Source organism: Corticium candelabrum, chromosome 9 (genome assembly GCF_963422355.1).
Source record: "Corticium candelabrum chromosome 9, ooCorCand1.1, whole genome shotgun sequence".
Lineage (NCBI taxonomy): Eukaryota > Metazoa > Porifera > Homoscleromorpha > Homosclerophorida > Plakinidae > Corticium > Corticium candelabrum.
This window is the reverse complement of record NC_085093.1, coordinates 6,197,825-6,224,324: the sequence shown is the minus strand read 5'-3', so window position 1 is coordinate 6,224,324 and position 26,500 is coordinate 6,197,825. Positions and strand designations below refer to the sequence as shown.

The 26,500-nt window shown below is 44.6% G+C and overlaps 2 protein-coding genes across 2 annotated transcripts in view; both read left to right on the top strand.

The window, feature by feature from the left end:
• The first annotated feature begins 10,551 nt into the window (after positions 1-10,551).
• On the top strand, positions 10,552-11,331 carry LOC134184502 (annexin A7-like). The gene has a single exon (XM_062652208.1). The coding sequence runs from the start codon at positions 10,592-10,594 to the stop codon at positions 11,042-11,044; it is 453 nt and encodes a 150-aa protein (XP_062508192.1). The 5' UTR covers positions 10,552-10,591; the 3' UTR covers positions 11,045-11,331.
• Positions 11,332-14,426: 3,095 nt separating this feature from the next.
• LOC134184501 (putative DMBT1-like protein) overlaps positions 14,427-26,500 on the top strand; it is a 24,843-nt gene continuing 12,769 nt past the window's right edge. Inside the window, exons 1-3 of the mRNA XM_062652207.1 lie at positions 14,427-14,512; positions 19,465-19,543; positions 20,290-20,534. Coding sequence (XP_062508191.1) covers positions 14,449-14,512; positions 19,465-19,543; positions 20,290-20,534 — 388 coding nt within the window. The 5' untranslated portion in view covers positions 14,427-14,448. The remainder of the gene's footprint in view (positions 14,513-19,464; positions 19,544-20,289; positions 20,535-26,500) is intronic.

Here is a 26,500-nt window from a genome sequence, read left to right as displayed (position 1 = left end):
GAAGTAGAAGAGGCGGTGTTGCAACACGTACGCGTCGAAGAAGTAAGCTGCATTGCCAGAGTGCAACGGCATCACTACCAAGTCACACTGAAGAACCAAACAGCAAAAGAGACCCTCCTGACACATGGTGTAGACGTCAAAGCAAGGCATTTCGCCTGCGAATGCGTACAAAAACCAAAGACTCAGTACACAGCAGTAACGTTGTTGATGCCTTTCGAAATGGATGATAGTCACGTGACTTCCATACTGTGCAGAACGGGCACACTTATATCGACTAGAAGGCTAACCAGCAAGAAACACCCGACCATCGAAACGGGTGTCCGATTATTTAAGTTTAAGGATTGTACAGCCGACGACTTTCCTAGTCTAATCACGATCGGTCACTACAATCTTGTAGTACGGGTGTGCGGAAAAATGGTGAGGCATTGCTATCGCTGCAAGAGTGCATCACATCTAGTTAGAGACTGTCCAGAACCGGACACTCGTTCACACGAATACCAGGCAGAGATGGATGCCGACACAAATGCCTCGGAACCGTATCCCTTGCGCGAGAGAGCCGACTCGCCCTGGACATACGACGGTAGATCGCGTGCTGGCACGCCCGAACTGCCATATCTAGAAATAGACAACTCCATCCTAGACGGCGACGGACAACGCGACGCTTCTCTAGGCGCGCCCTCGTCTTCTGTCACAGGGGACAACTCGGACCTTCTTCTGGGGTCCGAGGAAGTGGTAGGGGAAGAGTTGACTTCCCAGAACGATGAAGAAGGCAGGCTCCCTGCACAAGCACCAACTCTGGCTGACGATAGCACTCCCGACGAAACTTCGCACTGTGCGCCCGATCCTCACGTAAATGACAAAGTTACAAACCCTTCCGCTGACTCTTCCCACTCCGTCGCTACGACTAGTCTTCAGACCTCCGGAACAGCCGACTGGGCGGAGGCAACCTTATCGGCTAACCGAGATCACAGTTACTTCGACACGGGCGATAAGGACAACCCTGTCTTTGTCGAACCACCTCCCAAAAGAAGTAAACGCAGGAAAGAGACACAGAGATATGCGAGAAGCCTTTCTTCATCGCCGGGCAGGTCGATGCGGAGCAGATCACGATCGAAAGAACCGAATGTAATCATTCACGAGGGAGAACCGATGATGCCTTATCGCATGCGCGACGGTACGACGGTTATGAGAAAGCTGCGAAGCGATTCCCCGTACTTCAGAAAGAGTAGCGATGCTCCCGAGTCGATCGCTACACTTCCCGACACCCAATAATTGTTCCCTTCTGTCCCACTCTTTCCGTCTAGTCATCTTTTCCTCCTTCCCCTCGTCTTAAGTGTCCTCATGTCGGTCTTAACTATTGCTACCTTAAATGTCAATGGTCTTCGTAACCCGTCCAAGCGTTTTGCTCTAAATCGCTTTCTCTGTTCTCTCCACGTTGATATTGTTGGTGTTCAAGAGACTCATTGGGCTACAGACGAGGAAGCTCAAGAATATAGTAAAGATTTTCCTTCTTATGATATCTTATACAATCTGGGAACATCGCAGCAAAATGGTGTTGCTATCCTATTCTCCAAGCGCGCTCACTCCGAACTCTCCTGTACTGACAGAGATAACGATGGACGACTGATATCGGCATCGGTCAGAATAGAGGGAAGTGTCTACCACATTACGTGTGTATACAGCCCCTGTGCGAGTGTCGACAGAGTACAATTTCTCAGGTCTCGAGTAGAACCTCTCGTGGGACAGTCGAACCATTGGATCCTGGGAGATTTCAACGCTGTCATGGATCCACGCTTAGACAAATTCAATGCCTCGCGCGACAGACCCGATCCCGGTGCCCGTCGTTTAAGCTCGTTGATCAAGAGCTTTAACTATAAAGATGTCTATCGGTCTAGGTATCCAAACGGTAGAGATTTCACGTGGAAACGACATAACGATCGGTTTACGCAGATGTGTCGTTTGGATCTAATACTGTGCAGCGACGATTGTCTCAACGTCAGCGAGGTCCGCATAGACCCGTGGCAGTGGTCGGACCACTTAGCGGTGTGCGCTTCCATACCTCTGGAAACCAATACGAACCGAGGTCCTGGCTACTTTCACATGAACGTAGACGTATTAACAGACGGCGAATTCGTAGACAAAGTCGAGAGCTTTTGGACTGAGTGGCGATTTGAAAAAGAACGGTTTCCTTCGATCGTCGATTGGTGGGAGGTGGGTAAGTGTTACTTGCGTGACCTTACTCGCGCTCACTGTGAAGAACGTGCGAGAAGTATGCAAAGCCGAAGGAGACATCTCCAAGCCACACTCTTCGAGTGTCACAACCGCTTGTCGGCCGAACGAGAGGATCGTAATATAGACACACGTGATCGTCTGCGTCGAACCGAGAACGAGTTGCGCTCTCTGGACCGCTTGGATGCCGCTGGTGCCAGGGTACGCTCTCGTCTACAATGGACCGAACGAGGAGAACAGTCGACGCGCTTTTATGCCCGTTTAGAACGGCAAAGACAGACGGACAATACGATGACAGATCTGACTCACGACGGGAACACTTACAGCGAGACGGAGGGCATGTTAGAAGCAGCGGCTTCCTTTTATGAACGTTTGTATTCTGCCACCTCTATCTGCCAACAATCAGCCGATCGACTGACCGCAAGCCTTGATCGAAGACTGACCCAGGAAGACAGCGCATACTTAGATAGACCCATTACTGTGCAAGAGATGCGTGTGGCGCTGGCTTCAATGGCGAGCAATAAATCTCCTGGCGTCGACGGCATTCCCGTGGAATTCTACCGTCGCTTCTGGAGTCTGCTCGAGTCAGATCTTCTCGATGTGTATCATGCGGCTCTAAGTAACGGTAGACTCGGCACGAGTCAGCGGACAGGCGTGATCAGACTGTTACACAAAAAAGGAGAAAGGCGGGACCTCAAGAACTGGCGCCCGATATCACTCCTATCGGTCGATTATAAAATCTTAACCAAACTATTAGCGTCTCGCCTGACGAGCGTTCTACAGACAATCGTCCACGAAGACCAGACGTGTTGCGTACCGGAGAGATCGATCAGAGACAGCTGTCGCGTCTTACAAGACACGGTCGACTACTGCGAGGCGACAGACAGGGGAGCCGGACTCGTCAGCCTCGATCAGGAGAAGGCCTTCGACAGAGTCGAATGGTCCTTTCTCGACAAAGTGATGGCAGCCATGAATATTGGCGAGATCTTTCGTTCATACATTTCGACACTGTATCGAGACGTGTCGAGTCGTGTCATTGTCAATGGCTGGATTTCACGAAAGATCCACCCGACACGAGGAGTGCGTCAGGGCTGCCCCTTATCACCCATTCTCTATGTGTTAGTCGCGGAGACGCTATCTTCTACTATCAGAAGTACTGCCATCACGGGCTTGCAATTGCCGCAATCCCACAGAGTATTGAAAGTGGCACAGTACGCAGACGACACTACCGTAGTCACGACTTCTGACCGCGACTTCCGTATCCTTCAAGAGTGTTTATCTTTGTATCAAGACGGCAGTGGGGCACGACTAAATATCTCCAAGTCCCGCGGTCTGTTTGTGGGTCCTTGGAGGGAGCGCACAGACCGGCCCATGTCTCTGTCGTGGACGACGGACAGCCTCAAACTTTTAGGCATACACGTCGGTGCCGCTCGTTCCCTAAACGAAACGAACTGGCAAGAAGCAATCGACAAGATGCGGGCTGTACTACACTTTTGGAAACCACGCGATCTTTCCCTCGCCGGACGTTCGTATGTGGCACGTACGCTGGCGGCGTCCAAATTGTGGTACGTGGCTCAGGTAGTCCCGGCACCACCACGAATGATCGACGAGATCAACACGGCCATGTGGAAATTTATCTGGAAAGATCACGCCGAACTCGTAAGCCGACGAGTCTGTTGTCGGACAAGGCGAAACGGAGGGTTGGCCGGAATCGTAATCCACGACAAAGTCGCTGCTATACAATTACAGTGGATCTCTAGATTGACGAGTACCGGCGACGACAGTTGGAAGTACTTCGCGCGATTTTGGCTAGATCGAGCAGCCAGTCCTTTTACCGACCATCGTGGCCTCTTGTCAGGAAACCGATCTCCCGTTTCCTCGGCCATACCGCCTTTCTACTTGTCCTTGCTTAAAACCTATCGACGCTTCAACGGTGCCGACAGGACGAGCCCGTCTACGTTGTCGGAAGTGACTTCACAGTCTCTGTTCGGCAACCCAAACATCACCGATCCGAGCGGCAGACCGTTCTATTCGCGTTCCATGGCGACAGCGGGACTGTGCACTGTCGGTGATCTACGAGAGAACAATAGGTGGAAAGAGATCGCACGATTACAGCAGCGATACCAAGTCGGACCATACTTTCTTAAAGGATTTGTGCGTAAACTGCACACTGCCATACCAGCCGTCTGGTTTACATTGCCCGACACCGAAGCCACTCCGTCATTGTTATCGATTTCCTTTCCACCTAAGACGCCGATTCCTCTTTCCTCCAAGAGAATGTACGTTCAGATGGCAAAATGCAGAGATGTCAGACCACTGGCCGAGGATAAGTGGACGCTCCCTTATTGGTCGGAGGGCTGGTCGACAGCTTGCTCCGCTCTTCAGAATGCAAGACTGGACACCCCGTATTCCAACGATATTGCTTTCAAATTTCTCCATCGCGTCCTTCCGACTCCAGACCGTCTGACACTCTTCCGACCTTCTCACGACACCTCTTGTAACTCGTGTGGCGACGGACGGGCTGATCTCGAGCATATTTTCGCTCGTTGTCCGTCGGCGAGGTCTCTCCAGCCTTCTTTACGACGTATTCTCACTTGCTTCCTGTCGGACGTTCCGTCCGATGTGACTCTTTTGACTGCTCCGTTTTTGTGTGGTCTATCGCTATCGTCACCCGCATCGTTTATCGTCTGGACCTTCATCGCATCCTATTGGCAACATCGTAATTCTTTAAATTCTAATAGCATATTGAGTGTAACGGCGTCGGCCATCAGACGTCGGATCGTGGAGGAGTGGCACGAAGCCCGCCTTCACCGTCCGCCGAGAATTGATTTCTTTTCTCGCCAATGGAGACCACCGGATAGGCTGTGCGCTTTGTGTTTTGAGGATGGCGACGGCGGCCTTGACATCCGCCTGTCTCCTCTGTTGGGTATAACAATATAAAAACCAAAAAAACATGTGATCTAGTCAGTCACTCAGTCAGTCATTTATAACCGTGTAGTCAGTCTGTGTGTATGTCCACATTTCATAAAAACGGTCGTGATGGACTTAACATGTACGCCTCGCACCTCGGCGTGAGTCGGGCCGGGGCACCATAGATCGCATTCACTTAGTCAGTTTTTACTTCTCGTGCAACACTAATGATTATCATACATGAGACCTGTCCAAATACGACTCAGACAGGAGTCACAAGAAGAAATTCTTGTGGCTGGCGGAATGGCCGGGTTCGGTCCCCGGGTGATTTTGACGTGCTGGTGCACTCAACCCGTGTCTCAAAAAAAAAAAAAAAAAGATAGATAGATAGATAAGTACACATACACAGATGACCGCTTACCCACACATGTGATATATTAGTTATTGTAGAGATTTCATACACGGCAGAAACAAAATAACATGAATTCACACAATAATTCAATCTAAGGACCTTTTTCAGTTGTGCATTAAATTTGGATTATCTTTTAAAAATTTCTGCAAGTATAACTCTACAATAACGACTACATTACTGAACACATGTACAGCTAGATGTCCGCATGTGTGTATTTGTCTAAGTTTGTAATTATTATTAATAAATTTAATTAATTATCTAAACATACCAAAAAGATTTCAGTGCACTACTGACCAGCAATCATCGCATCGCAAGAGTATGGCTTCTAAAACCCACTACTCGTATCCAATTCACTGGAAAGTCGATTAGTTCCGTTTCCATGACGTGCAGCAAACGACGATCCCAAACTGGGGCCCCTTTACAAGAAGGGGCTGAGCTGCTGATCGAAGATCCGCGCGCACACGTTCCACAGTTCGTTTATTTAGAATACAACGAGAATACAAGGCGTCCATCTAGAATAGCGCACGTTATAGTACATTAATATTAAATAAATGTTGTTGCATTGATACCTAAAAAGTTAAATTTAAAGCGCGTTACACATTTGGTAACACGCTCTACAATATTTGTGTTCATTGATATCAGTGCGGCCGAGAACGGCGGACTGATATCAACCCGCCGCTACCGGCCTCTGTACCAATTCGATATAGATTGCAGGCATTATGGTGACAGCGAACTCGTGTACAGCACGTCTAGTGGATATCAGTGACCATGGGGAAAGCGCTGAACGTCTTCGTCAACTGACCGCCAGACCACAGAAACTCCCCAACGACTGAAACGAGTCATAGTCTCATGGACAAAGCTAGAGAAACATGAGAAAGAAAGACAGACAAGTTTCATAATTTACTGGGTTTGAACCCCCAAACCATGGAGTGTAGCCATTGTCGCTAACCAGTAAGCCACGGCGATGACTCTGTTATTATTATTATTATTGTCGTGCTCAACCAGATCAGTCTGGTTTGTAAAGTCTATTACAAGTAACGGCAGCAAACCCTGCTTCAGATGTACTTAGAGCATCACGGCTGTCTAGAAAGAAGACATGACTTTACGAATGATCCTAGTAGATCCCAGAAGCACTGTTTTCTGTAAGTGCTGCAGGTTATGATGACTTGGAATAATGTCCAGCCACCGTGCAATACCTGCGTCCACTGTGCCCAAAGCTTCCAAGACTACCGGGACCACCAGTGTTCTACAATGCCACATGCGGCTTATCTCCACTCGCAAATGTCACAAGTAACTGCGTCCTAAGCACGCGCTCAACTGGTCTTACTGTTTACTCAAGGCGATCTATTTCAAGAATGACTGGCTAGTCCTAAATGCCGATCAAATGACTGGACTCACACAACGCAATTTCCCGGATGTATATACTACACAAGTCGCTGTACTTCGCCAACTTTTCAGAATGTTTCCTGCCAATGTTGCCATCAGCAGGACAGCTGATATCAATAAGAAGACAAGTGTTTGTCTTCTTATTTCTGAGACAGATGTCTGGATGATTGGCTTTAATCCTCCCGGCAGTGGGGATGGTGGTATCCCACATCATAGTAATGTCATCCGTCTCCACAAGCCTATCAGGATGATGCCAGTACCATCTGCTCTCCACTGGAACCCCAAAATGGCGGCGAACATCCCAGTGAATGATAGAGTCCACCTGATTGTGTCAATCAGTGTAGTCCATCGATGCCATAGCACTACAGCCTGCCACGATGTGGTCGACTGTTTCCAGGCCTACACTGCTACACGCTCCTAGTACGGAGTCTGAAGAGCTTGGTTTTGAGCAGCAATAACCAGTCCCTCAGTTGCAGCAGGAAGATTTGCTGCCTTTAGCCATCCGTAGGTCTCTTTCATGTCCACAGGTGGTTGCTCAGTGAGACGGAGATACCGCCCGTGCATAGGCTTCCCGCTCCAGGACCACACACGAAGAGAACTGCAACACGTACGGTAATGTCTCGCATCTGTTTCAGGCGCTTGCTCGAAGCCACCTTCAACCGAGATGGATGCATTCCTGTGTAAGCTCTGCGATTTGTCGTTCGAAGCAAGACTCCTCTGCAGCTGTGCAGTAAAGCGACAAGCCATGCGCTTGATGAGTGTGAAGATTTTCCGGAGTCACACCCCCCGTATCATCTGTATGAAAGGATCAGAACTGTCAGCAAGGTAACAGTTCATTCTCACATTGCAAGACTGATATGTCGACTCAATCTGTTGTAACCCTCTATCCCCATCACTGCAAGAAGCGTATACAGTTGGTCAACCTCTGCAGAAGGATAGTGAACTCCACGCATACAGAGGAGCTTTCTGGTCCGTCGATTGAGCTGCTGCCGGTCCGTGTACCCCCAATGACGCCAATACTGTAAGTGACAACCAGTAGGGCAAACGCATTGATGGCTAGAATCGTGTTCCGACCATACAACTCAGTCCGGAGAACCACCTTCACTCTGCGGAAGTACTCACAACGGAGTCTCTCCCGGATCATGCTGTGCTGAATACCGTTACTCTTATCTACACCCAAGTACTTGTAGACTTGCTCGGTTCCAGACAGTTGATGGTGTCGGTTTTTCCTATCGTCACTCCAGAGTTGTGTCCAGATAGCCTGCCGTTAACAAATTGTGCAACAGCACATTTGTCCAGACCAAACTTCATCTAGATGTCTTCAGAGAAGATACGCACGGTGTGCAACAACCCATCCAATTGATCAGTATTTCTGCCATAGAGCTTGAGATCATCTATGTAAAGTAGATGACTGATGAGCTGACGTTTGGCAGTCTCACCATGCCCAGTTGTCATCCGGTAGCGGTAACCGGTTCTGTTCAACTTATTATTATTATGTGTCGTTATGCTCCTCCATAATGGGCAAGTGGGGTCTTTACCTCCATCTGGTCGCCCACCAACCCGGCAGGTGAACCCAGCAGGGTGCATGTTATTATTATTATTATTGTTATTGTTATTTATAACTGAAGAGACGATCAGATGGCTTTTCTTTTCTTCAAGGATGTGGCTTTTGAAGTTTATTCATGTACTGTAGGTACTCATTTACGTCCAACTAAGTGATTGCATTGAAATCCAAATGCAATAAGTTATTTCTGTGCTCCCCGAGTTAGGCACAGGTATCTCTGCTAGTTACTAAATCATTGCACACTCTCTAACTGTACTAATAAGTATAGTTGTTTAAGGGGAAAAGAACTTGCGTAATTTGCTGCTTACATTTACCTTGTTATATAGATTTCTTTCTTACTGTTGTTTTACTCTTTTACAGCTTCAACCACAAGCTCAGGAACTGTACGTCTGTCTGGAAGTTCTCTAAGCAACCAAGGCAGAGTGGAAATTTATCACAAGTATTATTTATTTTAAATTGTTTGTTTTATTTATCAAATATTATCACTAGTTGAGGTGCATAACAATTTCATGTTCTACAAGGTCACACCCTGTGTGTGTGTGTGTGTGTGTGTGTGTGTGTGTGTGTGTGTGTGTGTGTGTGTGTACGTGCGTGCGTGCGTGCGTGCGTACGTGTGCGTGCGTGCGTGCGTACGTGTGTGTGCGTGCGTACGTGCGTGAATTATAGTTGTTTATGGTATCCTACGTCTACATTAATCAAACGTCCAGTATTGTATATTTATTGTATTTGCTTTGCAAGTTTGGAATGGGGCACGGTGTGCGATGATGCCTTCCATATCACGGAAGCTAATGTCGTATGCCGTCAGTTGGGATACTCAGGTGCTGCGTCTGTTTACACTGGCGCTCATTTTGGTGAAGGCACAGGAGAAATTTGGATGGACAACGTTCACTGTAGCGGTACAGAGTCTTCACTTAGTGACTGCTCATTTGATGGTTGGAGCGTCACAGATTGCTCGCACTTTGAAGACGTAGGCGTTACGTGCTGTAAGTCTTGCAAAAATGTGTGCATGTTTGCTAGCAAAGTTCTGCATTCGCACGTGAACAGTCAAACGTAGCACTATGCAGTCGTTGAATAGATTTCTGACTTTTTGTTTTTGTAGCTTTATCTACTGCGACTCAATATGCATACGGAGATATACGTCTCGTTGACGGGCCTTCATCTAAAGAAGGACGTTTGGAACTATTTGACGGGTATTGAGATCACTGACGTTTTGCCTTTTATATGTTATTTATTACAAAATTTTAGTATACAGTAGAACCTCGCTAGTCCGTACAGCCCCGTGCCAAGCTCCGTTCGGATTAGTGAATTGTTCGAATTATCAGAAATGCCAAAACGCGTAACCTTGGAGGTCCAGACTTTGCCTCGGACATCCAGATCACTAGGCATTTACATATATCTACACACATGTCATGTTTGTGGTAAAGGACACTGCTGCAACGAGTACATTTACTTCTAAATAACGTGACAGTCTGGATTTAAAATAGTTAGATACGCGCATTTGCTGAAAACTAGATAACCGCAGGCTGTCCAATAGGATCTGGGTACGCAAAGCAGGGCACCAAAGGTAATTCGGATTAGCGAGGATTCGGATCAGCGAGGTCCGGATTAGCAAAATCCGGATTAGCAAGGTTCTACTGTATTTATATATTATTTTGCCTTTTGTTGTTTTGTTTTATTTGGTTTTGTATAGTTATTTAAATTTTGCGATTGTATAGTACACAATGGGGTACAGTTTGTGATGATGGTTTCTCGGACTCGGAAGCTCGAGTTGTGTGTCGCCAACTGGGTTATTCCACTTCTAATGCGGACGCCCGTGGTAATGCGTATTACGGATATGCAAGTGGCCGCATTGTTCTCGAGGACGTTGATTGTGATGGCGACGAGAGTCGATTATTGTCTTGCTATCACGGCAGTTTGGGACGATCAGACTGCTCTCACTCCGAAGATGTCGGCGTTAAATGCAGTAATAATACATTTCCTATGATATTGATGGTTGTTTCCATGTTACTAAACCGTTGTTTTGTTATTAGGTGATTTAAGTAAGATATTTCATTATCGACGATTTGGTTTGACTCATATCTTATGGTCGTATGTATTCTGTTTCTATGACAGGTTTGGCTGCAATTATTGCCATCGCTGTGGCTGTTCCTCTAGTTATTATCATTATTGTTATCGTCGTGGTTGTTGTCTTGTGTCGACGTTGTAGGGCAAGAAGAACTACAGCTACTACAGTGACGTATACTGGTGGTGTTCAGCAACCAGGAGTTGTAGTTCCTGGGCAACATCCCGGACAGACTCCGGGCCCCCAGTCTTTGTATCCGCCTTCTCAGTCTTATCCTCCACCTCATTTTTATCCCCCACAGCAACCTTATCCACCACCTCAGGTTTTTAAACCGCCTAATGAATCAGAAATCCAGCCACCTTCTTACGAGATGTCGGTAGAGCAGGAACACGGTCATCCTACACAAGTTGATGCGTACCGTCCTCCTCAGCCATACGGGTATGGTCCAGCGGCAGGAAGCGGGTATCCGCCTCAAGGCTGACACTGAGAACTAAATGTTAGTCGCTGTTGTTTGTTGAGTAGCGTCAGGATTGGAATTTGTGAAGAAGTCTACTTGATGTTGCGCTGCAAACTAGATGGTGCTTGCTGTTTGCTGCTTGCTGATAGAATTAGTGACGTGCTGTGTGCATTGATAGGCTCGTGTCTTGTTCGCATATATGTTGCTTGACTTGTTTGTCGTGTACGTCTGCACATGTAGTTCCAGATTACTTTTTCGTTGGTACTTATATCTGTTCTTTGATGTACAATATTGCAATTTATTGATTCCAAGCTCAATGTCAGAAGCAAATTCTATTGATGCAATCTGTTTACACTTTTATTAATTAATTAGAATTCATTAATTAATTAAGTATTTTACTAAGCATTTTGCTTTATACTTCAGCAGTTGCTGACGTTTAATCTTTCTACATCATTCAGCAATCGTTTGTTTATGCAGTACCACCCTTACCTCAGCTTCTCTGTTGTGTAGAAGAAAGCGTAAATGAGCACATGTAATGAAGTGACTAGAATATCATCCCATGTGTTTTCATTTCTATCTCTCTAGATAAAGGAGCTGTCTTTCTGTCTGTCGTTGTTTCTGTCTGTAAGAGCGTTTGTCCCGAACGGCGATTCTTATCTCATATAGAATTTGGCTCGCGCACTCCGAAACGACGGAGAGCGAAAGTGAAGCTGTCGTCATCTTCCGGTCTTCTTCCTGATGACGCAATTTCCTGCCGATAGAACCCGCCTTCACTCGCACGCGATCGCGAATATTTCTGGATAGGCCCATCGGATCTTTATGGGATTTCCAATTTCTCACGTCTGAAGGTACGCCCGGAGCATGTCCTTTATTGCCGGGACGTCGAAAAGGCAAAATATTTTTAGTATATCTAACGCAGTTTTGCAAAAATACGCTTGCTTTAGTATTCTTGTGTACGCGCGTCGAATAGTTGCCACGTACGATACGCGCCCTTTCTTTGCAGCGGCAGCAACATCTTCGAAGTGACGACGTGTAAAGGTACGTACTGTCAAATTGTTGCGTGTCGCGAGACCTTGTTTGCATTATATACAGGTGAGGAAGGAACAACAAGTGATTTCCTACTTGAGTAAATGATACACACTGCTAATTTCTTGGAATGGAACACTTGGTTACACTTTGGTTTTTGTTTTTTTACGAAAAGGAGAGCGAACAGCGACCTAATTTAAGACGTAAAACTCGCAGCTAATTTCTCGGAACGAAACTTGTTACGTAGATTAGCAACGAGACTGTCCAAATGGCGAGAGTCAGACGAGACGTGAATTAGTTTATGTCCGGAAAACAGATCATCAAGGTGAGTATTCAAACTCACGAACAGGATATTAACTAACCACAGGCCTAGCGTCGGGGAGGGGCTGGGGAGGCTATAGCCCCCAAAACATTTTGGGCGTGTCACTTTGCTTCAAGCAGAACTATAATTATAAGTTACTAAACAGTGACAGTCCTCTTAGTCTCAGAGTAGTATGTTGACGATTGACGACGACGTTAACTCTAAGTCTGTTACAATACACATCATTATTTCGGTATGCTAGAACCAGTGTCGAGAAATTGTCGACTCTTAATTAAAGTGCACATGACCATCACTTAGTTGAGACGTCGCTATCCGGCAATGGCAGAGTCAAAGAAGACCGCATCAAAAAGGCATGCAGAAGCCTATCCATCAATTCTTTTTCAAGTAAGTCTAGTTAATTACGGTTGACCAATCGAATGACGGGAGAATGGAATCTCCTGCGTCTCCGCTACCTAATGATTTGCTTGCACTCCACGGTACTTTCTCCACAGGTTTGTATTTAAAACTATATAGCTAGACCTATGTTGCTCGCTAGATTACGAAATGCTAAATTGGTCAACGTCGTTTGCTGAATTGGTCTTCTAGATTCTATTGTCATCGAGATGCCATCTAGTTTTGATGATCGCAGCAAGTCATGAAAACATTTTTGGCACGGACGGTAAGTGTTTCCACTCCTTTTGACGCACACTGACGGTACTCAGTCTGACAGTTTATTTGTAACCTGAAATTGATACTAATTCACTTAGATATCACAAAGAAAGAGGTAGAAAAGTAGAAAATGGGCGGGGCTTTGTATGAGAAATGGGCGTGACTTTGTGTGAGAAATGAGCGTGGTCTGACCCAAACGTGAGGACCACGCTACACCGGTGAACTAACGATCAATAATGCAATCAGCTTGGACAAAGAACGCTATCTGTAACCTAAGAATTCTGTTCGCAGCTGCTAATTGTGTAAATGAGACATACTTCATGAATGTATGCATACACCAATAAATTAAATAACCAACAACTGATAATCTAATCTGCTCGTGTGCATGGAGATAACGGGCAAGTGAGCTATTACTTTATGGTGTGCTATACGGATAGTCAGTTTTCTCGAAGAGTTACGATCAGGATTTTTGTCACATGTAGCAGGTGACTAGCAGAGATGATTCGAGATCAACCCTATTCCATTTATTGCTTTACTGCAGTTTTTTCATACTCCTGAGATGTTTTTAATTTTCAAGTGCTAAACATCAAATTGATGGTCAATGTATGGTTATCATTATCAGTGGCCAAAACTTTAATTAGATCGTAATACTCGGTTTCCAATCTTGACGTGGTATATTTAATTAAGCCAATCTTGTCTATTCTTTTAAAGATTTTAATCTTTTAAACTTGTAATATAAAGATTATATGTACTTATAAATCATTTTTATCAAAGCTGTCCATTGACTTTAAATGTCTTTTATTGACGTAGATGTATGATCCAGCTATCTTTCGGGTACTGTCTCTAAATTAAAAGCATCAATCCTTCTGTGCATATATATATATATATATATATATATATATATATATATATATATATATATATATATATATGCATACTGGTCTTTCAGTTGTGAGAACACGTCTTTCCATCTAGTCTCGTACCAGACCCGCTCGCGCCGTCGTTCTCGATTCCCGTATAACACGACAACTCCGGGGGTATCGTAGTATACGGGAACCGAGCACGACAGCGAGAGAGGGTCTGGTACGAGGCTAATTCCATCTATACATCAGCTTGACCGTTAATTGCCTCCTGTACTGTCAGCTATGTCCACAATATTTCACTACCGTTTCTGCCGTGTGTACTCACACAGTATTTCGAATAATTATTCCGAGGGAAGCAGCTGCTGAATTGTCGCATTTTTCAAATTTCGAATGGCTTCAAACGAGGCCACGATGAAGTCAAGACATGCTTGTGCGTGTCACTGTCAAAAAAACTTTTATTATTTCTGTCTAAATTTAAACAGGCTAGAAGTCAATTAATTAATGCTCAGCCTCAGTTTCCTGCGGAGGCGACTGAGTTCACATCCGGGTATGTGTATAACATTCGCGTCATGCAAGCAGACCTGTCGTGGTCTTCTTTGTTCGCGGCATTCGTATGCTCGACAGTCATAGTTGGTAAGTTATGTTAGATGAAATGTGTCTCGTATCAGTGCTGTACAATGTAGATGAAGTGAGTTTGTTAGCGGTTTGATCCCGGCTCAATCATGCATACAAGTCTGTCTGATGATACCGCTGGGCGCTCATAATGTAGTTACCGATCAACAGGCAGCGTCAGTTCTGCTTGCTTGTGTATAGACATTACTGAACTGCGTAAGAATGGAAGGCCCGTGGGAAATGTGGTTACCAGCTAGGACAATTATGACGGAAACAACAATATTGTTATCATGATGGATTGTAATACTAACAATCGATAAATGAGCAATTAGAGCAATGGTTGCTACCCAGCCCTCACTGCCTACTATCTCTCTTTTTTAGTACGTCAGGGTCTGCCCTGACAACAGTTTTCTGCCATTCGAACAACTGGCCAGACAAGATGTTGAAATGTGCCGGCGGCGAAATGGAAGAATTGTGTCGACCACATCATCCAGAAAGTGGAACAGAACGTCAGACGGCGTGGTAGAACAAGCGGTAGAAATATTAGTAGGTGCGGAGGACTCTTCAGACAGTGAAGAGATCCTCGTAGGAGACGGCGAGACTGACAACAATGATTAAATAATACAATTAGTCTCGTGGGTGTCGCTTCCGGTATATTCTTTGTTGGTAGGGTAGGTGTTCCTAATTGTGGACACTCCCCGGTAATTTGAGTTACAAACGCTGTTTCTCTGGTAACCTGCATTGGAGAGAGAGGGAAGCATGTCCGATGTAAGCACCAGTGTCTAAGCTTTGGAACAATACCTGTACGACTAGAATCGCACAACGTGTGCTAGCGCACTAGTACCATATACGGGATAACGTCTGTGAACAGCCCAAACGGGGGTGTATCCTAATTGTGGACATATTTTTCTCCGCCACAGAAAGCGACTGGGTCTGAGTAACAGCTGGACTAGATACCTGAATGGTTGCCGCACAAGCTGGTATTTTGGGCCGCAATCAAAACTATGTTCTGTGGTGTATCACGACGATTCACCTGCGAAACTGTTAGCACGTACAAGGTTCCTCCCATCACGTCCACAAATTCGAGGTACACGAATCGATCTTTTGTTGGATCATGAAAATGCCCTGACGTTAGTTAAGCAATTATCGAGTATCTTGGTAAAGTTTTGAGCCTAGTTACGTTGACTTGTAACGTGTTAGAGAAGCGCATTATGTGCATAGAGCGAACGTGTAATTCCTGTCCAGTAAACACGTGAATATCTTCACTCATACTAGATCTAGATATCATTAATCCACTGACAATCTAGCTGTTTTCACTGCTACTACATCTGGCCACAATAGGGTATGAAATGAGAACGAACAAAGTAGGTGCAATTTCAATATCAGCAACATTCGTAATCCAGTCAGAGTTTGACTGTCTTCACTGCTACTAGATCTGACAACAATAAGACACAAATTGAAAACCTACAAACTCACCTAGGATAGGTGGAAGGTCAAAACTACCTTGTCTGATATCAATAATCAGCTCCACCAGCAACACAAAAAGATGTCAGAACCACAGTTTACAGTTCAGACGTTCATCTAAACATGATTGATCGTGTCCTGCATTGTATCGTAGACAGAACACTTGGTTTCTGCAAAATTTGAAAGGCATGACGCCATTCTAGACAGAGGTGATACATCACAGAACATGGTTTTGATTGCGGCACAAAATACCAGTTTGTGAGGCTACCATTCAGGTATCTAGTCCAGCTGTTACTCAGACTCAGTCGCTTTCTGTAACGGAGAAAAAAGTGTCCACAATTAGGATACACCCCGCGTCCAGGCTGTTTACAGACGTTATCCCGTATATTGTGCTAGTGCGCTAGCTGACGTTGTGCGATTCTAGTCGTACAGGTACCGTTACGAAGCCTAGACATTGCTGCGTATATCGGACATGTTTCACTGTCTCTTCGTGCAGGCTACAAGAGAAAACAGCGATTGTAACTCAAATTACCGGGGAGTGTCCACAATTAGGTACACATACCCTAATCATGGGAAGAGTCTCTTTTCGGAAGCATGCTGTATCTACTAACCCAGGATCAATAGAGTTAATTTGTCTAGAGATCTGACTCCACCTAGTCACGTGCACTGGAATGATATATTTATCAACGGCGTAGGCGGTGCACTTGCCGAGATACGGGAATTTTCCCACGGACTCTCCATTCTTTGAACGTACTCTAGTATTCGATGGAGGCTAGTCTGGAATCTAGGAAAATTTTCGAGCATGCGAAACAAGCTGCGCGTTTCGGCTAGAGAACGTGGCGTTTGCCATTCAGTTATTTTTTGTTATGGTTTGATTTCGTTACTAACTCAAGGCTGGCATGCGCTAGGGTTAGAGTAATACGGTTGCAGACCAACGACCGACATTATTTCACGACTATAGCGACCGGCAATAGCGCATCTGCTCATTGTTATCGCAGGTATTATTATTTGTAGCGTCGCGCTGTACACTTGCACCTGTCAGTTTACTTTCTTTTCGCTCTCACTCTAGACCTACGAAATTCTCAATAGCTCTCAAATTTTTGTCAATAGCACAGCCAGCCTTTTGCTATGCTATATATGGTTTGGTCACGTGTGCGGATGTCGTCAATTATCTCATCCTTCTATGACCAAGTGCCATAAATGCTAAACTTTACACCGACATCTAGACTAGCTATGGCCAGGCTAATTAGGCCAATATGAGCACAAGCGCGTTCACACCGCTAACTACGGTATGATTAGCCACGCGTGTGTAAGTAGTTTTGACGGTTTTCTTTCTTCATATCTGGAAGGAATTCGTATGAATTGTCTTGACGAATCCATTGCTTTACGTTTTGAAGAGGGAAAAATTTAGTTTGCTTTTCATGAACGGCAGCAAGTTGTCACATGTAGAGGCACGTACATAGTATATATACATCTGCCTGCCCTTCCATATACGTCGCCATGTTGTTGCTGCGTTTGTACGTTTAGACATACAACACTACATCGGAAACTTCGGCGACATGCTCTTCTTGTATACTACCTCGCGTGCCAAAGTCACATGCAACCACTAACGCCACTAATGTGGTAGTAATACTACTCTTTACAGCGTTAGGACGGCGTTAGAACAGAGTTACACTTATCATGATTAGGACCGGTGTGAACATGCTCTTACACTATTGCGATGTAATTATATCTCGTACGTTATTGAGATGAAAGGACGTTGTTATGGTCAACGACCTATCCCGCTGGTAGCAGTAAGAGCTAGACGATAAACGCGCTTAGACTATAGCACTAATTCGTTACAAACGTTTAGTGAGAAAACAATTGCAGTCTAATTGGTGTACGTAGAAATAGCCTGCAAGTGAACAAATGCCGAGGAATTAGCGCTTAGTGCGTCTTTATTGAACTAACTTAAAATAAACGTAGTATGAGTGCGAAGCATGACAACGCAAGGCAAGTCAACACCCAGCTCATGATCATTGATATCAATCTTCGAAAATCATGAGCGAGGCCTTAGAGTTTTGATGCGACTCTCTAAGCTACAACCTCTTTTCAGTGAAATGGACTCTAGACTGTGCAACCTCGACGCTAGGCTATATCTACGCCCTACCTTGTTGTATAGCGTTCCAGATCGAACTTCTTGCAGAAGATCTTGCAAGAAGAAGAAATTTGCAATTTCTTACATTTTTTTCTAATTTTCGCTAATTTTTTGCAAGATGGTATAAAGTTCTTGCAGGATCTTAGGTTTATGGAAGCAGCCATTTTAAAACGTTTAGAAAATGTCTTGTATTTTAGTAGTATTTGTTGTTTTTATTGTAAAATAGCGACAAATATAACACTAGAGGATCGGAATAAAAAAATATTGGAGTCAAAACAATACTGCTAGAGCAAAAAAATTTATCAAGATTTTGTAAGAAATTGTAGGTAATTGCATCAAAAATCTTACAAGAACTTTCGTAAGAACTTCGACCTTATACATATAATTAACGTTCACATCTACTATGAACACATGATACGTATACATTTGTGTTGATCTGTACACATCAATCATTCTAAAGGTAATGAATAAGCACTAGAGTGCCAAGCCCTGGGTTGCGAACCTAGGATACAATGATGCATATTTGGTATGTCATGAGACACAAGGTCACGTGCACGTCACTACACACAACAGGCCAAGACATGTTTATACGTATGACTTAATTAAAGGAAAAGCAGTCTTTGTGCCAAATATCTTGATTTGAGGCGAATTATTTTTATGAGAAACACTGTTAAGAGTTTGATAGGTGCATTGTACAATTTGCTGCCACATGATCACATCTCACCAGTGACCACTGCAGCATTGGAAATGCAGTTACAACACTGGAAATAGTTGACGGTATTCGCTCTCGTGACAGTTTAGGACATAATCCAATATCTTAAGCAATAAAGAAGCACTAAAGTACTAAACTCTTGGCTGCTATCCAGTCGTTCTCTTGCCCATTACTTCTACACCAGTTAGACTGTAATTATTTTCTCGCTAGCAGTATACTGTCACTAATTGTAGCGAGTCTACAACTGCGTTGTGTTGTTGACATAGCAACACTAGAGTGTATGCGGGTTTCTTTAATCATTTATGCGTTATTGCAACAACTAGGTAATTGGCGGCATCCGTTTCCGTGGCAATATCAGCACATAACCTTACCCTAGCAATAATGCTGTATGATACCATAATGCTAAATACTGCAGGCAGCTTGCATACTTGTAACAAACATGTAATATACTTGTATGATGCATGTTCACTGGTAGCAAAATGAACAAGCTGTTGCCCATGAACGGTATTGTCCAAGACTCTTGTAGGAACCAGTCTAGCCTCTGTCAAGGAGGTTTGAAATAAAAATGACCTATGTTAGAATAGTAGCCCATGCTCTGATATCCTTAAAATAGTAACACTGGTTTAGTAATTGCGAAATTATATTGTCTCTCTTCTACAGCTTCAAGCATAAGTACAGGAAGTGTACGTCTGAATGGTTCTTCTCTAAGCAACCAAGGCAGAGTGGAAATTTACTACAAGTATTATTTATTTATTTATATTATTTGCTTATTTATCACTGATTTCATCACTTGACGATTAGCATAACAATTTAACGTTTAACAATAGTAATTACGTTTCAAAGTCTTTCTAGTTTGTTAATTTTTTGCTTTTTACCATACTCCTTCTTCACAATTTGTAGATCGATATCAGCCAATAGTGTAAACCTTGGCTACATCCAAGTATTTTCAGGCAAGCAACAGATGATAGCATTAATGTTCTAAATGTTTTTAAATAATTTTTGTTTTAATTAAAGATCCGGGTAACAGAATCCCTGTGCCAATTATATTGAGAATACACACACACACACACACACACACACACACACACACACACACACACACACACACACACACACACACACACACACACACACACACACACACACACACATGTATGGAATATAGAACGGTAGTTTTAGCGTATCTTATTCTACCAATTTTGTGTGTTCTTGCGCTTTCTTACCTTCCTAGCCATGTTAAAGTTATAAAAATATATCAAATATCTTCTTGTGTGTGTGTGTGTGTGTGTGTGTGTGTGTGTGTGTGTGTGTGTGTGTGTGTGTGTGTGTGTGTGTGTGTGTGTGTGTGTGTGTGTAAATGTAAGTGTAGGTCGATGCATGAGTGTGCTGCACGTGTGCTTGCTTGCATTACGGTTGTCTAGAATATCATAAATGTTTCAATCAAACGTCAAGAAATCGTATTTTTATTGTATTTTGCATTGCAAGTTTTGAATGGGGCACGGTGTGCGACGATTACTTCGATATCAAAGATGCTATTGTCGTATGCCGCCAATTGGGATTCTTCGGTGCTGTGTCTGTTTATCCGGAGGCTTATTTCGGTCAAGGGACAGGAGAAATTTGGATGGATGACGTTCACTGTAGCGGTACAGAGTCTTCACTCGCTGACTGCTCATTTGCTGATTGGGGTTTCACAAATTGCGGTCACTCTGACGACGTAGGAGTTAATTGCTGTAAGTCTTGCAAAGGATATTAGAGGTTGGTTAGCATGGAACTACTGCATTCGCATGTAGACGGTAGTACGTAGCGCAATGTGTGTGTGTGTGTGTGTGTGTGTGTGTGTGTGTGTGTGTGTGTGTGTGTGTGTGTGTGTGTGTGTGTGTGTGTGTGTAGTTATGAACACGCGTGTTTACCCGGGAGTTTACCATCAATCAGACAGCGAGCTCGTTGTCTCCAGTTTCGATTCAAGATTAAAGCGAAGCGTCATCAGTGTCATCCTCCTCCTACTCGACAGACCAAGGTTTACTATCAGACAAAATATTAGCCTTTTTGAGAAATCTCTCGCAGATGCTAATGTCAACTACCATGTTACGCGTAGTCCATGTTCACCTAGTATTGAGGATGAGTGGGCCTCCTCCAAGTCAGCCATCCAGGAAGACAGTGGCAACCTACCACCCTTGCTAAAGAAGAATGAGGCTGATTGGGTCACGGAAGAAGTAAGAAACCTCTCCAGGAAGAAGAATGAAGCGTGGCTACACCTAGGAAATATATCTAGTATTGGTGACCAGCAACATCGAAATGCCTTTGCAGAGTATCGCAGACTGAGAAGTTTAACCAAGGTGGCTGCTGACAAAGCAAGGAATGCCTGGTGGAGTGATAGAGCAGTAGAAGATGAAAAGAAAGAAAACATGTTAACAGCAACTAGGTTGTGGTGAGAGCGTAGTCAAAGATCTCGGGCTACTTAAGAAACAGGCATCCAAGACTTTATCATCCAACATCCTAGCAAAAAATAGATCCATTCTCTCGAGTGACATCGACAAGCTTCAACGTTGGGCACAACAGTTTGCAGAAGTGTCTAATTGTTGCTCATGGAGCTGCCAGTTGGATACTGATGCACTACCAGACATCATTGCTGCCACACCATCTTACACAGAAGTATTCCCAGATGATGAAAACTTGCACTAGCCCATACTTGAAGATGAGATTCAGGTAGCTATCACAGAGCTCAGTGATGGTAAGGCATCAGGAGATGATGGCATATCTGCTGAGTAGCTGAAGTTGGGAGGAGGTGAAACCATCTGCAAGCTCACTTCACTGTTCAACTTCATCTGGAGCAGCGAGAGTATCTCCTCAGAATGGTTGAACCACCTCATTTTCCCTCTTCACAAGAAGGGAAGTCGTTGCGAGTGCGACGACTGTAGAAGCATTGCACTCTTGAGCATTCCCAGCAAAGATTTTACTCGTGTTATATTGAACAGGATCAAACCCAGAGCGGAAGCCCTCTTGCGTGAGAACCAGTGTGGTTTCCCGCAAGGGCAGAGGGTGTAACGACCAACTTTTTTCTGTCAGGGTGTTGATGGAAAAGCCCAGCATCGCAAGCCAGGCTCTTTCGCGCAGTCGCTGAGCTAAACGCATGCGAATCACGCGAGGAAGAGGAGATTTTGCCGGAACTGATCCAGCGCGAGAAGAGCCTGGTCGCTTTCGAGAACGTCATAGTGACGTGGGACCCCGAATCCGGTTTTATAGCTTGGATAAGGCTAATTCGATTTCCTAAAGAGCTCGTTAATGTAATTGCGTTTGATACCTAAAGCGCAGACAAGCCCTCCGCAGAGAGCACTTGAACACGAAAGCTAGTAAAGCTGTTGATGGACAAAGTGCTGGTGAATAATGAGGCCAGCAATGGCCTACATGGTACTGGTCCGGAGAAATTACACTCTCTAGCATCGTTTCTTTCTACTGAACTTATCTGCAGGTTTGAAATCGATGTAGCAGCGTTCACACCACTCTTGCGCGTCTATTCTGACATTTAGAGTCTGTGGGGAAATGGTGTGAGAAATGCTTGCCGTGTTTCACTCAACAGTTCATCAAAGCAGTGGCTTATAGCTTGTTGACCTCTCCAGACAGGAACGGAGATCACGTCATGATCAGATGGCGTGTATTGCTAAGGCAGTCTATCTGAAATGAACGTGTCACGGTCCTTTCGACCTAGCAAGAAGCTGTTTGTACGATATTGGCTTGGCTCTCCTCACGGTGAACTGGAAACCCCTAGGCGTGGGAAAACCGAATTGCAGTGGACCTACCATGTTCAGGAAGTGTAGAGTTGACTCGTATTGTGTACTACGTACGACTTGTTTCAATGCATTGACTCGCTAGATCTGAGTGCTACAGTACATACGCTAACCGCGTACAACGCATGAGTTCTCAAACTACCGCGCTGCAGATTGGTAGTCGTCTAGATTCGGCGGTGTACTGTACATGTTGGCGAAACTGAATGCTGAAAAGGAGTTGTGACACCGCAGAATATTACATGGTGGAGCTGTATGTATACGTACTAGAAGCAAACGATGATGTCAACTACGTACTTTGAGCAAACAAGCAAGTGGGTGAAGCGATGCCGACTCAACTTTCATACGTACCTACAGGTTTAGCTTATCGAATTAGCGTTATCAGCTATGAAACCGGATCCGGGGTCCCACGTCACTATGACGTTTTCGAAAGCGACCAGGCTCTTCTCGCGCTGGATCAATTCCGGCAAAAGCTGCTCCTTCTCACGTGATTCACGTGCGCTTAGCTTAGCGACTGCGCGGAAGAGCCTGGCTTGCAAGGCTAGGAAAAGGCAGGGAGTACCATCGTCCTTTATACACCTGTAAAACGGACGCAAAATGAATATTTTAGACAAATCTAAGTGACTCTGACGACACTTACGGGGTGGTTGTTTGAAGGGAACGGTCTAAGATGTGAAAATGGCCCCTAGTCTTGTTACTTTTATCGAGATGAAGTTCCGTGTTGATTTTTGCGGCCTTTCTGCGAGCACTTTGTTGAGAAATCTGCAAGAACATGTCGCTATAGGGACGTTTTATTGCAACCATTTGACACCTGACTCTAATGAGCAATATTCTGCTGCTAAACTGCTCTAGACTGTAGTCTAGATTGTCAGCGTACATCCTCTACACACTGCATATGTTTCTAAATGCTTTTTACTTTAATAGAAGTACCAAAACAATCTCAAATACAGCAATTCAGCAATCAAGTCTAATGTCACGCTTTGAATTTTCCACAGGACAAAACCAAACTTCTTCATGTCGCTCACTACCAGTCGTAGACGTTCCCAACTCTCGTCTATCCTTTCAATAACGTTTCAAGTAACCTGCAAAGTCAAACTCCTTATCCGTACTACTGATTAAGAGCTAGGAAACGTCAATCATTGTGGGCGAGTCTACTCGTTTACTTGACCAAAACCCGTTCGCAGAAAAAGAAAAAGGTCGCCGAACGGTTTTCAAAAGAAATAACGGTCGGATTCAAGGTCTTTCGGTGTCTAACGTCAGAACCAATCGCGGAGACTAGTAAGATACATTGCAACCGATGATTGGTCGTTAAAAAATAACCAGACGGAGGTATTGAAACGCTTTTGCAAGATATTATATGCTCAATGCGCATTATTCATCGCTATGGACAATGGCTGGGGAGCTACCACCACACCTATGTTATGCGCATAGCGCTACTGCTCAATACTTTACAGAAATATTGGAAAATATATTCCGTAACAACCGATGCATGTATAACGTCACAGATGATAGCCGGGACTTCGTTCTATCCACATGACGCTTTAGAACTCTCGTACGTTTCAGAATGGCAGCGCAATTGACAAAGAGGGCGATTGCTTAGAGCAACACCCAGCTGCCCAGACAAGTCTTCTTCGGCTTTCTAAAGCTCCTCGCTTTGTCCCAATTAGAAAGACTCCTTTCGGGGTGCTTTTGCTGAATGGTATGGCTATGTATTGAGTTCTGTAGACAAGAAGCTGGGGAAGTACGCAGGAATCGTACAAAAAGACAAAATGTAAAGTATTGATTTGTGCAATACCCAAACAGTCTTATAACAGAAGTGAATAGGCGTAGCTACATTGATGTAGCATTAACATAATTACTCTGAAATTCACTTTTGCTAGTGGCACGTCCTCGTGTGGCCGATAAAACGCAAAGAACACGACAAAACTGAAGCAAACCGAAAACGAAAACTAGGCGAAGCTAAAAACGAATTATAAGTCAGGAAATCGAGCAACCGCGACAAAAGCAGTTGCACGAACCGGACGTGAACAGATAGTGGAAACTGGACAAACTTCAGAGGAAACAGAAGATGCAGAGTCAGAATCAGAGTCGTCGTCATAAGAAGGAAAGAGTCGAGCACCGGTGGAATCATCGGTAGAAACAGGCTGAGAAGTAGTAGCATCCAAAGAATGTAATGCTTGAAGGCGTTGAACGCGTGCTTTAGTAACTCGACCGGTCTGGAGATTGGATATCTCGCAAAGCACGTGGGAGAGTTTTTGTCGAACTCTGAAAGGACTTCCTAGTAGCTAGTGAGCTTTGGAGAAACACCGGGCTTTTGAGCGGAAGAGTGAAGAAGGACAAGGTTTCCGTCGGCAAAATGAACCTGATGATGGCTGGTATCGTAATGGCGTTGCGATGGCGATTGGCTGACTCCGATAAACTTGAGCAATTGTATATGTGTCTTTGATCTTTTGTGTGAGAGACAAACCTTATACTGAGCATCAATGTCTAGAACGCGTGGAGTACTAGAAAGAACATCAGTCGGAAGGCGTGGATCACAACCGTACAGCAAGTAGAATGGAGTGTTGCCAATAGCGTCAATAAAGCTAGTTTGATAGACAAGGGCAATGGCATTTAAATACTCATTCCAATCCGTTTTTTGGTCATTAGCAGATGCTGTTAGAGCTAAAGCAATGTAACGGTTCATGCGCTCCACTCGACCGTTAGTCTGAGGATGATCGGGACTAGTAAAATTCTTGTGCACCGAAACGGTCTGCTAGGCTTCAGAACAAGCGAGAGACGAATTGCGTACCTCGATCAGACAAAAGGTGAGATGGGCAGCCAGGGCAAAAAACCACCTTATCAACAAGGACATCGGCCACTATAGTTGCAGTAATATTAGGTCCCGCAGCGAGTTTCGTCTCGCGAGAAAAGCGATCTAATATAACGACAACATAGCGGTTACCATGAGTAGTAGAGGGAAGAAGACGGAAGATATCAATTTCCACTACTTGAAAAGGTTGAGAAGCGCTGGACAACTGCAGTTGACCGGAATGACGTGGTGGTGGCAGTTTACGCAACTGGCATGGCAAACAAGACTGGGCGAAGGTTTTGACGTCTTGACCAATGTCTTTTGAATAATACTGAGTACAAACGCAGTAATAAGTTTTCTTGTATCCCAGATGACCAGACATGGGATGTCGTGAAGAACATTTATCACAGCCAGCCGACTAGAGGGCGGAAGAATAGGACATATAATGATTATTATTTTTAGCGTCGCGCTGTACACTTGCACCTGTCAGTTTACTTTCTTTTCGCTCTCACTCTAGACCTACGAAATTCTCAATAGCTCTCAAATTTTTGTCAATAGCACAGCCAGCCTTTTGCTATGCTATATATGGTTTGGTCACGTGTGCGGATGTCGTCAATTATCTCATCCTTCTATGACCAAGTGCCATAAATGCTAAACTTTACACCGACATCTAGACTAGCTATGGCCAGGCTAATTAGGCCAATATGAGCACAAGCGCGTTCACACCGCTAACTACGGTATGATTAGCCACGCGTGTGTAAGTAGTTTTGACGGTTTTCTTTCTTCATATCTGGAAGGAATTCGTATGAATTGTCTTGACGAATCCATTGCTTTACGTTTTGAAGAGGGAAAAATTTAGTTTGCTTTTCATGAACGGCAGCAAGTTGTCACATGTAGAGGCACGTACATAGTATATATACATCTGCCTGCCCTTCCATATACGTCGCCATGTTGTTGCTGCGTTTGTACGTTTAGACATACAACACTACATCGGAAACTTCGGCGACATGCTCTTCTTGTATACTACCTCGCGTGCCAAAGTCACATGCAACCACTAACGCCACTAATGTGGTAGTAATACTACTCTTTACAGCGTTAGGACGGCGTTAGAACAGAGTTACAC